The sequence below is a fragment of the Leopardus geoffroyi genome, chromosome C3, assembly GCF_018350155.1.
Source record: "Leopardus geoffroyi isolate Oge1 chromosome C3, O.geoffroyi_Oge1_pat1.0, whole genome shotgun sequence".
NCBI lineage: Eukaryota > Metazoa > Chordata > Mammalia > Carnivora > Felidae > Leopardus > Leopardus geoffroyi.
The window spans coordinates 109,132,576-109,146,493 of NC_059338.1; the positions used below are offsets into that span (position 1 = coordinate 109,132,576).

A 13,918-nucleotide genomic window follows, 5' to 3' on the forward strand; every position below is an offset into this window, starting at 1 on the left:
GTTTTTGGTCATTATTTTTTCTAATGTTTTTTCAGTCCTACCTTTTTCTCTTCTCTTTATTATGACTCCATTGATACAAATGTTAGACATTTTGTTTTAGTCTTACAGATCCCTGAGATTCTGTTCATTTTTATGCTAATCTATTTTCTTTCTGTTGTTCACATTGTGTACTTTCTACTGTTTTATATTACAATTCACTGATTCATCCCTCTGTCCTCATCTGCTGATGAGCCTATTCATTGAGTTTATTGTCATTACTGTATTTTTCAATTCTAACTTTTTCATTTGTTTCTCTTTTATATCTTCTATTTCTTTCTGGAGACTTTCCAATTTTTCATTTGTTTACAAGCATGTTTGTAATCGTTGAAGCATTTTTGTGATGACTGCCTTAAAATCCTTGTTACGTAATTCTAACAGCCATGTCATCTTGATGTTGCTGTCTGTTGACTGTCTTTTTCCATTTTAGTTGAGATTTTCCTGCTTGTTGGTATGGTGACTGTTTTTCATTTGGAACTGGGACATTTTGGGTATTATGGTGAGAGTGTAGATCTTATTTAAATTTTCTAACAGGTGTCCTCTGATGCTGCTTCAGTGAGGGAAAGGGGCCCCATCTCATTTCTGCCAGGTGGCAGTAGAAGTCTGGTACCCCCACTTGGTCTCCTTTGACATGTGTGTGCTGGGGTCCCTTATTACTTACTGAACAGGGGTGAGGGCTGGGGTGCATCTAGTGGCCTCTCCTAGAACTACAGGGCCTCATTATAGCTTGCTGGTGATGAAAGTTCTGACTCTCCAGTGGGCCTCCGTCTGATTCCACTCCAGCAGGGAGGGGGTGGGTTTTTTTGTTTGTTTGTTTGTTTGTTTGTTTGTTTCATTATTGCCTGGTAGGGGTATAAGTCCAGCCTGCAACACAGTCTCCGCAGACACTTCACACTGGCAGGGTGGCTGACATTTTGTTATACGGCCTGATAGAAGTGAAAGCCCTAGCCTGATACTTGGTCTTCTCTGATACCACCTCAGTAGAAGGATTGGACAGCCTCCAGAGGTTGGAAGTCTAGGTTCCTCATTCAGCCTTTGCTGGTGGGGGAGGGGTCAGTGTTTTCTGTGTAGTGTGTGGCTGGACTAGATTGGTTGTTACCTAAAACTTTTGTCTTGTTAGCTGTCCTTTCCTGATCTCTTGGCTTGAGAGAGCAGGCTTTTGTAGGGTTTTTTTGTTTTTTTCACTTGTGTCCATTGGTATTTCTTAGTTGTGCTGGCTTCTCTAGTACCTGATCTGGGATAAGTGAGGTAAAACAGAAAAGCATGGAACTCAAAGCTGTGTTCTACCCCAAATTCCAGAGTCCCTACCCATTTTGCCACCTTCTCTCCATCTTTCAGAATCTTCCTATGTTTTGTCCAGGGTTTTAATTATGCTTTAATGGAGAGTTACAGGGAAAAGTATGTCTATTCATTTTGTCCAGAAGCAGAAGTTTCTTCTTCAATTCACTTTAAATTCTTGTTTGCTATGAAGTTTTTTTGAATAAATCACTAATTTGAATTCTGTCAGTTCAGAAATTGGTAATTCAGAACATGAACAAAACTATCTCAGATTTTAAAAGAGGTAATGTTCAGGCAGCCTTATTTTAAAGATACATGATCAAGAATGTGGTAGGTTGATTTAGGGTATTTCCTGTCACTACAACATTAGTTCAGGTGTTTTATGGATTCTCACCCTTTTTTAGTTAAAAAACATTTTTTTTAATGTTTATTTATTTTTGAGAGAGAGAGAGACAGACAGAGTGTGAGCACGGGAGGGGCAGAGAGACAGAGACACAAAAACTGAAGCAAGCTCCAGGCTCTGAGCTATTAGCACAGAGCCTGATGTGGGACTCGAACTCAGGAGCCATGAAGTCATGACCTGAGCCAAAGTCGGATGCTTAACCAAATGAGCCAACCAGGTGCCCCTCACCCTTTTTTAGTTTTGATTTTCCTTTAGATGCATTTAGAAATAGCCTTTTAGAATTTGGTGTGCTTATCTTTTTCTTACTGATTCTTTTAAAAACTCTTGTGATCACCTTCTTGTCTGATATAAATGTTACAAATAAACTTTTTAATTCATATTTTTTTGTCATTTATGCATTTTTAAATTATATGTATCCAAATCATCTTTTTCTTTTGTTTCATGGCATTGGATTGAACATATAAATATTCTCATATATTACCCTCTTATTCTCTGTGTTTCTGTTTTTTTAACTTTCACCTCTTTTCATCTATCTGGAATTTATTTTCGTGTTTCTGTGATAAAGATCTAGTTTAAATTTTCCCACAAAAGACAGGCATTATCTCAGCACCAGTTTAAAGTTATTTTTCCTCAGTGATTGAAAATGCTATCTTCATAGTATGACTGTTTATTTTGTGTATTATATTCTATTTCTGGGGACATTATATTTTGTTTCACTATTCTTAGACTAGTACCACATGCTTCTCTAGGCATTTAACAAAAAGATGTAGCTTCTTTTTACTAATTTTTCTGTTGATTGAATCTGATTATAATATTCAGATAGTTTTTAATTTTTTTTTTTTGCCTATTTTCTCAGTGACCAAAAAAGCCCCACTATTTCCTATGTCTTATTTATTTAGAACTTAATTCTCTAAAATTGTTTTGAATCATAATGTTGTATTAAGTTTATAACTATGTTTCTTTATATTACATCCCTTATAAACATTAAATGACTGTTTCATCATGTACTGTTTGAGCCTTCACTTCTATTTTATTTGGACCATTTTATTCTTGATACATTTTTGTGTTTGACTACTATTTCATTGCCTATCTTTGACTTTTAACCCAAGTTTTTCTTAGTATGCCTCTTATAGAAACATGAGATAGACTTATTATAAATATATCTCATTTAGAAAGTATGTAGTTGAATTTATCTTGTAAACTAAGTGTCTTTTAGTGCTTAACTACAATACTATTTAATAAATGGAAATTCAACCCATTTATTTACATTGGTGTATCTTAATAAAATTTAAATCACAGTTGTCATATTTTACTTTTGTCAACTTGTTTTCTCTGGTATTTGTAGTTATTATGTTGCTTTGCATTTTTAATTTTACCATCTGCTACTTTATTTTTATTTTATTTTTTAGAGAGGGGGAGGAGGCCATGGGACAAAGAGAGAGAATCTTAAGCAGGCCACACTCAGCATGGAGCCTGATGTGGAGCTTGACCCACTTCCCTAGGATCATGACCTGAGCCAAAATCAACAGTTGGATGCTCAACAGACTGAGCCATCCAGGCACCCCACTACCTGCTACTTTAAAAAAGCCTTGAAAAACAGTCTTTAAAAATCAGCCAGGGGCACCTATGTGGCTTAGTTGGTTGAGCATCTGACTTTGGCTCAGGTCATGATCTCATGGTTTGTGAGTTCGAGCCCCACATTGGGCTCTGCACTGACAGTGTTGAGTCTGCTTGCTATTCTGTCTCTCTCCCTCTCTCTTTCTCTCTCTCTGTCTCTCCCTTCCTCCCTCTCTCCTTCTCTCCCTCTCTGCCCTTCCCTGCTTGTGCTCTTTCTGTCTCTCAGAATAAATAAGTAAACTTAAATCAGCCAGTGTTTGATAAAATTTCTCTTCCGACTGTCAAGAATCCTCAAATAATATGGCCTTGTTCCTCAAGTACCCTTTTAACTTTTTTAGCCAGTTCCTCTTTGTTGGTCAAAATTATACCTGTAGCAGTTATGTAGAGAAGACATGAGTGCAAGTGAAATCAGATATGCTGAGATTTTGAGATTAAGAATGTTGAGCCCTATAGACTAATAGTAACATAACACTGAATAAACTTCATGAAAATAAAATTGAAGTAGATTGGATGAATCATATATGTACTTTGGTATTTTTTAAAGATAAAACTGTGGCTTGCAGGATTGGCTAATAATTTTCCCTGAGAAGATAAAGTATAATACAATTTGAAATTTCTGTGCCTTTAAAAAAACTTTTTTAACATTTATTTTTATTTATTTATTTTTTCTTTTGAGAGACAGAAACAGAGCCTGAGTGGCATAGGGGCAGAGAGAGGGAGACACAGAATCTGAAGGAGGCTCCAGGCTCTGAGCTATAGCACAGAGCCTGACACGGGGCTTGAACTCACAAACCGTGAGTTCATGGCTTGGGCTGAAGTCGAATGCTTAACCAACTGAGCCACTCAGGTGTCTCATCTGTGCCTTTTTAAAGAAGAACAATTCTGGGGTGCCTGGGTGGCTCAGTCAGTTGGGTGAGCGACTTTGGCTCAGGTCATGATCTCATGGTTCCTGGGTTCGTTGGGCTCTGTGCTGACAGCTCAGAGCCTGGAACCCGCTTCGAATTCCGTGTCTCCCTCTCTCTCTGCCCCTCCCCCACTTGTGCGCCATCTCTCTGTCTCTAAATAAATAAACATTAAAAAAAAATAAAGAAGAATAATTCTACTAGTTCTCAGTTTTTTGTACTGTTGGTCTTCTTCCACTTCTGTTAATATTGGTCACTAAATCCTTTTTAAGAGTTCTTCTGTGAGATTCACTATTTCCCCTCACTTGTGTGAGCTATTTTTTTCACCCATGTTCTTAATAATTTACACTTGTGTTATTATAGTCTCTTCCCACTCTATTTCATGTCTAAACTCTGCTGCAAGATTATGCTGTCAAAGACATTCTTTTCCTTACATTATTTTCTTGCTTATGTAATTGAAGTGGCTCTCAGACAGAATCCAGGTGTCTCATTTTTAGCACTTATCCTTCTTGTCCCACTGTTTTCTGGATCTAAATTGCCAGAACCCCGTTTCTCTAAATAGTGTTTCTGTTTTGGCTAGGTGGATCTTCCTACTGTGTTCTGGCATACATCTCTTATCTTTGTGTGTTTGTTCATATTGTTCATACTTGTCCTCCTCCCTAAAATGGTCTGTTTCTTGGGGCGCCTGGGTGGCGCAGTCGGTTAAGCGTCCGACTTCAGCCAGGTCACGATCTCGCGGTCCGTGAGTTCGAGCCCCGCGTCAGGCTCTGGGCTGATGGCTCAGAGCCTGGAGCCTGTTTCCGATTCTGTGTCTCCCTCTCTCTCTGCCCCTCCCCCGTTCATGCTCTGTCTCTCTCTGTCCCAAAAATAAATAAACGTTGAAAAATGGTCTGTTTCTTCTGTGTGAGGTATCTGAGATCGTCACATTACCTTTTCTTCTGCTCTTACATTTCTTAATCGTAAATCATATAGTCTGCATCAAACCATCATGAATGTAACTTGTATGTCACATTGTAATTTTCTATATGTATCTTTTATTTCTTATTCTAGATGATAAGTTGCTTAAGAGCAAAGAACATATCTTCAATTATTACTTTTTGAGACCTTTCCACAAGTGTTCTCAAAATTTTTAGAGTCGAACTGGGGTTCCTTCCTGCTCACAGCTCCACCATCCTCTGAGACACTGTATTTGTCTGTTTTCCAGCTTCGTAGAAAGAGACGAACTCACGGAAGAGTGCATAAGGATCAGATCTTAGAGTGGAACACACCACTTGTACTCACAACCCATTCATGAGAGCTTAGTCACACAGTCACAACCAACTGAAAGGGGGAGACTGAGAAATGTAGGATCTAGCTGGGTTGCCATGCATCCAATCCCAACTCTGTTTTAGTGGATGACTGGGAATCTGCACTGCAGTTATGTTACTAGCGCTTAATTTATCTGGCGATTAGTTTATAGCTGTTACAGAAGAATTTATTGGTTCTTTGCCATCAATTCTAGTATTTCTGTAATCTGGCAAAATTCTTCCATATAGTTTTCCCAAATGATATGTTCACCATTTTATTTTTTTAAATTCTATTCTAAATGTGTATAATTTCTTCTTTAGCACTATTTTTTTGTCTTTAAGAATATTTTTATGTTCTATTGATCTTTATTAAAATAACTGTCTATGGATATGTAATATGAAAATTAACATTTTGAAACTGTATTGCTGCCTCAAAATAAGGTTATTTATCTCAAATTGTATTTGTAACCTGTCCCCTACTTTCTCTCACACTCCTTCTCCCTTTCCCCAATAAAAAAGTCATTGAAAACCCAGGTCTATCCTGGTGGTTTCCCTTCTATTTACCAGAAATGTAGCAAACTCAGATATCTTCACTAGATCAAGATGCTATAAAAAAAGAAGTTAAAAGGTGTTTTATACATAGCATAGAAGTGAGACAGTATTTATTTTCTGAAAAATATTTCCTTTATTACTGTTTCTCCATTGGAGATGATTATATTATTCAAAACATAATAAAGTAAAAAATATGTAAAAGAAGTAACAGAATAGTTGCCCTCCTTTTGAGCCACTGATTCTGGCTGTCAGTTTATGAAGATTAATTAAAATTTGTATGTATTACCAAAATAATTTTATTTTCATATGTAATATAATCACCAGTCTCTTATTTTTTATGAGAATTTTTAATTAAAAATTTTTTAAAGTTTTTGTTTAAATTACAGTTAGTTAACATACAGTGTAATAATTCGTTTCGGATGTAAAATATAGTGATTCAGCATTTTTGTATAACACCCAGAGCTCATTACAAGTGCACTCCTTAATCCCCATCACCTGTTAAGCCATTGCCCCCCACCCACTTCCCCTCTAGTAACTGATCATCACCAACCTGTTAAAAAATTCTTTATCTTTTTCGCTATCTAATCTACACTTCCTTTGGACAATTATACATACATATTTTAAAAAAATTTTTTTTAATGTTTATTTTTGAGAGAGAGAGGGAGGCAGGCTGCAAGCAGGGGGAGGAGCAGAGAGAGAGGAAGACACAGAATCGGAAGCAGGCTCCAGGCTCTGAGCTGTCATCACAGAGCCCGACGCGGGGCTCGAAACCACGAACTGTGAGATCATGACCTGAGCTGAAGTCCGTTGCTTAACCGACTGAGCCACCCAGGCACCCCTGGACAGTTATATTTTTAAATTTTTTTTAATGTTTATTTATTTTTGAGAGAGAGAGAGAGAGAGAGAGAAAGACAGAAAGACAGAGCATGAGTGGGGAGAGGCAGAGAGAGAAGAGTCTGGAACAGGCTGCAGGCTCTGAGTTGTCAGCACAGAGCCTGACTCATAGCTCAAACTTCTGAACCGTGAGATCATGACCCGAGCCAAAGTCAGATGCTTAACCAACTGAGCCATGCAGGAGCCCCTGGACAATTATATATTTTTTTTTTTCCCATTTTTTTTTTTAATTTTTTTTTTCAACGTTTATTTATTTTTGGGACAGAGAGAGACAGAGCATGAACGGGGGAGGGGCAGAGAGAGAGGGAGACACAGAATCGGGAACAGGCTCCAGGCTCCGAGCCATCAGCCCAGAGCCTGACGCGGGGCTCGAACTCACGGACCGCGAGATCGTGACCTGGCTGAAGTCGGACGCTTAACCGACTGCGCCACCCAGGCGCCCCTGGACAATTATATTTTTAAGGGTAATGTAATGTAGTTTTATTAACAGGATTGCATGTTTTGTGTGTGCCTTAATGGTTTTCCAAAAGCAAGTAAACCCAAAAACAAAATCTTTATTTCTAAAGCAGCTGGAATATTCTCTTTTCTTAATATATACATTTAATTTTAGTTGAAAGAACAATTGAAGCCTGTGATCCTGATTAGCATTTATGTGTTGTTTTAACATATTTTAGATATAATTCAGAGAAATCTTTGGAATTTATACCGTTGAATTTTACTTTTCCAGCACCCTTTTATCAAGAATGCAAAGCCTGTATCAATTTTAAGAGACCTGATCACAGAAGCTATGGAGATCAAAGCTAAAAGACATGAAGAGCAACAGCGAGAACTGGAAGAGGAAGAAGAAAATTCGGTTCGTAATTACCCTCAAAAAGTTGATTTTTTTTTCCTTCCAAGTCATTTTTCTATAAATTTGGGGTTTTTTTCTTTAAATATGTCAATAGCACTTATTTTATTATGCAAGGAGATGTGTTTGTTTATTAAATTTCAAAATATATTTTGTTTGCATCAAATGTTTGCTATCCTTTCCTAATGTCTTAAGAATTAGAGTAGAGTATCTAGTATCTAGATGACACTCAGTGTCATATTTGGTCAATTTTGTGTCATATCTTCTAGAACTTTCTTTCAACTGGCTATCAATTATGCTGTAAATAAAGGGTACCACAGTAGAAGATGGGTTGCTAGAGAAAGCGGGAGGACCATATAAGAACCTACCCGTTTATCCCATTTACTTTATATTCATGTATCAGTGCATCTTAATACCAAAATAATTATGTCTCACATTTTATAATGTTTAATGCTTATGTTCTTCACTAATGATGTTTTTCTTATTTCAAATTATAAATTTTTTTTCTGGTTTAGGATCCAGAGATGAATACCTCATGGTATTCAGATAGTTGTAAAATCTGAAAGCACAAATATCATTTTATTTTTTTATTGATTGAAATGTCATTGATAATATCTGTATTTTCCCATAGACTTTTTTAATCTTATAGTTTTAATCGTCTACAAATAGTATTATTTTGCTAATTACATTTAGTTTTAGTTTCAGAGACTGGTTATCCAATTGGGATTTCTTTTGAAATTCTTTTACCCGTTTCACCAGTTATTAAAACTTGTATCATGTGGTAGCTGAGGACAAGGACAAATATGCATCTTTGCAGAGCTGATTTACGATCATATTTTTTAGATTTGCAACTACATCGGTTATTCATTTGGTAGTGACTGTGGACTGCCTTGTGAGACAGATGTTTTGAGCTTATATTCCAGATGTAAGATTTTTACTAATGAATTTGCCATTCAGAATTGTAAATAACATCTCTTTAAAGGTTTTTGTTTTTTTAATTTATTTACTTTGAGAGAGAGAGAGAGAGAGAGCGAGCATGAGTAGGGGAAGGACAGAGAGAGAGGAAGAGGGACAATCTCAAGCAGGCTCCACACTGTGCAGAACCCAGGGCGGGGCTTGAACTCAAGAACCATGAGATCATGACCTGAGCCAAAATCAAGAGTCAGACACTTAACTGATTTAGCTACCCAGTGCCCTAAGTGTTTGTTTGTTTGTTTGTTTTGTTTTGTTTTGTGTTTTGTTCCTTTGGGATTGTGTATCCATTCTATTAAAGTTAAGTACTATGGAATGAGGTAAAGACCTTGGTTCTTGCTTTCAAAGGGCTTTATAGCTCCCACCCTGGGTTCCTGTGTGATAATAGATATAGTTACTGATTTTTCTCCAGTTAACATTTGTAAATGTTAATTTTTTTCTAGATTTTTTTTTTAATTTTAAAAGTACTTTTGTCATATATTATTTCATTTGATCTTTAAAAAAAGGAAGATTGGTCATGTACTATATATGTTATTATCCCGTTTTGCAGATGAGGGAGATTGGGTTAGGAGAGAAGTGATTTATCAAAGTTCATAAAGCTAATGAGGAACCAAGAATAAAACTTGGTCTTGTACTTGTATGCTCCCATGTTCATTCACTAATACTTTATGCTCACTTTTTAATCAAATGTTTATTACTTCAAAAATAAGCAACATTGGATTATCAAAGTTGTACAATTTCTGATAAGTTTATATTCACAAAAATGTCTGTTTTTTGCCCTTCTGTGGTGGTACCCATCTGCCTTTCTTTCACCTTGTGCAGTTTTCTTATGGGTGCTGGGCTGGTGGACTGCCTCCAATTATCTGTCAATGGACAAGTGATTGTTTTGCTTAGTTCTGTCTTCCTGTACTTAACTGTAGACCAGTTTCCACTTTTGATGGTAGGGAAACATTGATTACTCCAGGGCTTACCAGTTTTTACTGGTTTTAAGACCTTACGCTAGTCACTTAGGTTACTTTCTGCCACTTGAGTGATCTCTTTCTTCATTTTCTTCTTCTCCACTGAGCTCCAGCCACATTGATCTTCTTTCAAATTTTTTTTATTTTTAATGTGCCAGAAACCTTTCCTCCCTCTGCTTGAAACATTCTTCTTCCCAAGAACTCAAGTCACTTGGTTCTTCTCACCTTTTGAGGCTCAGCTTTAAATATCGTGTGTCCCAAAACTTAGCAGCCTACCACAATACACATTTATTATTTCATGGTATCTGTAGATCAGTTATTTCAGAAGTGGCTTAGTTAGATGATTTTCAGGGTTTCTCATGAGGTTGCAGTCTAAGTGTTAGTGAGAACTGCAGTCAACTGAAGGCTTGACAAGAACTGGAGTTCTAAGGTAGCTCACTCATGTGGCTGTCCTGGGGCTGCTTCAGTTCCTTGCTGTGTGGACTCTCTCTAGGGCTACTTGAGAGTCTTCACAGCATGGAAACTGGCTTCTCTCAGAGGAAGTGATCCAAGAGAAAGAACAGGGAGGAAATCTCAATGCTTTTTATGACCTACTCTTGGGAGTTACATACTGTCACTTCTGCCACATTCTGTTTGTTAAGAGAAGTTACTGGTCATAGAAATGGTGGAGTAGAGAGCTCTAAGAATCTGTGCCTCCACAGAAACAGCCATTAAGTTGGAAAGAAACCTGACAAATCAACTTTTTCAAAACACTGAAATCGAATAAAAAAACTTACAGCAACCAGGACAGTGCTTACTGAAGAAGGAGGCTACTAAATTTTGGTAAGATAGTGTTGTGGCATTTTTGTCTACATGCCTGCCATCCCCCATTTTCTATTTCTTTTTCTTAAAAAAATTTTCTTTTTAATGTTAATTTTTGTTGAGAGACAAAGTGTGAGTGGGGGCGGGGCAGAGAGAGAGGGAGACACAGAATCTGAAGCAGGCTCCAGGCTCTGAGCTGTCAGCACAGAGCCCGACACAGGGCTCGAACTTGCAGACCGCGAGATCATGACCTGAGCCGAAGTCCGACGCTTAACCAATGGAGCCACCCAGCACCACCACCGCCCCCCCCCCCCCCCCCGCAGCCTCCATATTGTAGCTCAGCAGCAGCCGTGGGAACAGCAGTGGAGAGAGATGGTAGGGGAGAGCAATAAGAAACTTGTGCTCAAAAAACTTGTGGCTTTGCATTTTGACCTGTCTGGTGGTTCCCTGAGGGACCAGCACAGAGGCTTGCCTTTGTTTTGGCTCTGTTGAACTAGAGCAGCTTCCTGGATGGTGTCTGTAAAAAACAGCTAAATTTAGTAGAGCTAATAAACAAGTTCAGCACAGTTGGAGGGTATAAAATCAACATACAGAAATCAGTTATGTTTTTATGTACCAGCAATAAGTGACGGAAAAAGGAAATTAAATAAACAGTTCTATTTACCATAGTATCCAAAAGAATGAAATATTTGATAATAAATTAAAAAAAATTTTTTTAATGTTTATTTTGAGAGAGAGAGAGAGAGAGAGCGAGCAGGAGCGAGGGAGGGGCAGAAAGAGAGGGAGACACAGAATCTGAAGCAGGCTCCAGGCTCTGAGCTGTCAGCACAGAGTCCAGTGTAGGGCTTGAATTCACAGACTGCGAGATCATGATTTGAGCCAAAGTCAGATCCTTAACTGACTGAGACACCCAGGTGCCCCACCTGAGAATAAATTTAAGCAAGGAGGTAAAAGACTTGTAGAGTGAAAAGTACAAAACATTGCTGAAAGAAATTAAACAGTACCTAAATCAATGGAAGGATATCCCGTATAAATGGGTTGGAGGACTACTATTGTTAAGATAACAGTATTCCCCAAAGTGATTCACAGATTAATCCAGTCCCTATCAAGATATCAGTGGTCCTTTTTGCAAAATGCAAAAACCTATCCTCAAATGCAGATGGATCAAAGGGACCCCAAATAGCTAAAACAGTATTGAAAAAGAAGAACAAAGTTGGAGTACTCACCTCCCAATTTCAAAACTTAGCATAATGCTGTAGTAATCAAATGTGATACTGGCATAAGGGTAGACATATAGACCAATGGATTAGAATTGAGAGTCCAGAAAAACACGTATGTCCATGGCCAATTGATTTTCAACAAAGGTGTGGAGACTCTTTGGTGGAAAAAGAACCATCTCTTTAACAAATGGTAGTGGGACAACGGGATAGCCATGTAAAAAAGTGAACTTGGACCCCTACCTTTCATCATATACAAAGGCCTTTTAATATAAGATCTAATTGGATGGATCAGCAAACCAAATATAAGAGCTAAAATGTTAAAACTCTTAGGAGAAAACAAGTAATCCAAATCTGGATTTGGCAGTGGATTCTTAGAAAACCAAATCACGAGTAATAAAGAAAAAAAATAGAAAAATTGAAATTTATCAAAATTTAAAACTCTGTATATCAAAGGATATCATCAAGATATGAAAAGACATGCTATGGAATGGGAGAAAATATTCATAAATTATATATCCAGTAAGGGTCTAGCATTGAAAATATATAAAGAACCATGGCACCTCAACAACAAAAAGACCTAATTGAAAACTAAGGAAAGAATTTAAGTAGGCATTTCTCCAAAAATACATAGATGGCCAACAAGCACATGAAATGAAGGTCAGCAACATTAGTCATTAGGGAAATGCAAGTCAAATTCACCACGAGATGTTGCTTCACACTCACTAGGTGTGCTGTGATTAAACAAAAGCCAGGAAAATAACCACTGTTGATAAGGATATGGAGAAATTGGAACCCTCATACATTGCTGATGGAAATGTGAAATGGTACAGCTGCTGTGGAAAATAGTTTGGTAGTTACTTAAAACATTAGACATAGAATTACCATATGATCTAGCAATTCCACTTGTAAGTATATATCCAGAAGAATTGAAAACAGGTACTCAAATAAATACTTGTACATGAATGTTCCCAATACTATTCACAGTAGACAAAAGTAGGTTAATTGTGGTATATACACACAATGAAGTATTATTTAGCCATAAAAAGAAATAAAATAGGGATACATGCTACAGCATGGAAACCTTATACCAAGTGAAAGAAGCCACACATAAAAAAGTCATGTTGTATCATATGAATGATCTGAAACAGGTAAATCTTTGGAGACAAAAATCAGATTAGTGCTTGCCAGAGACTGGCCAGGGGGTGGGGGAGGGGGCAGGGAAGTAGGGCAGATGGGGAATGATTGCTTGATGAGTGAAGTGTTTTTTGGGGTGGGGGGGGTGATGAAAATATTTTGATACCTGATCAAGATAATGGTTGAACAACCTTGTGAATGCACTAAATGTCACTGATTGTACACTTTAAAATATTTTTATGTTACTTGAAGTTCACCTCAATTAAAAGATAAAAACAAATCACTTAGTCTGCCCCACACTTAAGCAGAGAATTAGACCCTACCTTTTCAGGGAGAATTTCAGGGAATTTATGGGCATGTTTTAAAACTAATACAATGTGTCCTTTGGCTACGAATTATTTACATTCTTTGCCCATGTGGAATATACTTACTACTTCTTGATAACTGTCTCTTCTTCACTCTGAGTATTATCCCTTTACATTATCAGCTCCCAGTTCAGTATTTTGTCTTCTAGATCACATTTGGAAAGAGATGAGAATCCTTCAGTCTAGCTTATCTCAGTTTGAAGACTGGCAAACTAAAGGTTAGTTATCTGCCCCCCACATACCCAAAATACAGTGCTGGGTCAGGCATAAGACTATCACTATAGACGGTTGTTTTCAAAGAGTGAGGACAGGAGCACAATAATTAGCAGTCCATGGCAATTTTGGAATCCAGCCAAGAAAGTGTTAGAAGTTCTATTTGATTATTTCAGTTCTATTCCGGCCCTGTTTCTCAATGACTCTTTGCTGTGCCCTCTGAGTTCTTGCTTCTGTTCTCTGTGTCTTTCTTCCTTTTTCATAGGAAGACAGCCTATGTTTTGAACTAAATCATTTTCTCAGCCCCTTCCTGCCTGTAGAAGTTTGAGACTCCAGAATCCTCTTTTCATTTTGTGCTTTGTCCTAGTGAGACCATGCTGGTGGTGTTTCTGCCAAAAAACAATTGTGTGGGCACCCTATAAATCTTATTGTGGTTCAC

General features: G+C 37.5%; 1 protein-coding gene across 3 annotated transcripts in view; it reads left to right on the forward strand.

The window, feature by feature from the left end:
• STK3 (serine/threonine kinase 3) overlaps nucleotides 1-13,918 on the forward strand; it is a 285,816-nt gene that overhangs the window by 149,678 nt on the left and 122,220 nt on the right. For all 3 annotated transcript variants that reach the window (XM_045454103.1, XM_045454104.1, XM_045454105.1), the window contains one exon: nucleotides 7,696-7,821. In XM_045454103.1, coding sequence (XP_045310059.1) covers nucleotides 7,696-7,821 — 126 coding nt within the window. The remainder of the gene's footprint in view (nucleotides 1-7,695; nucleotides 7,822-13,918) is intronic.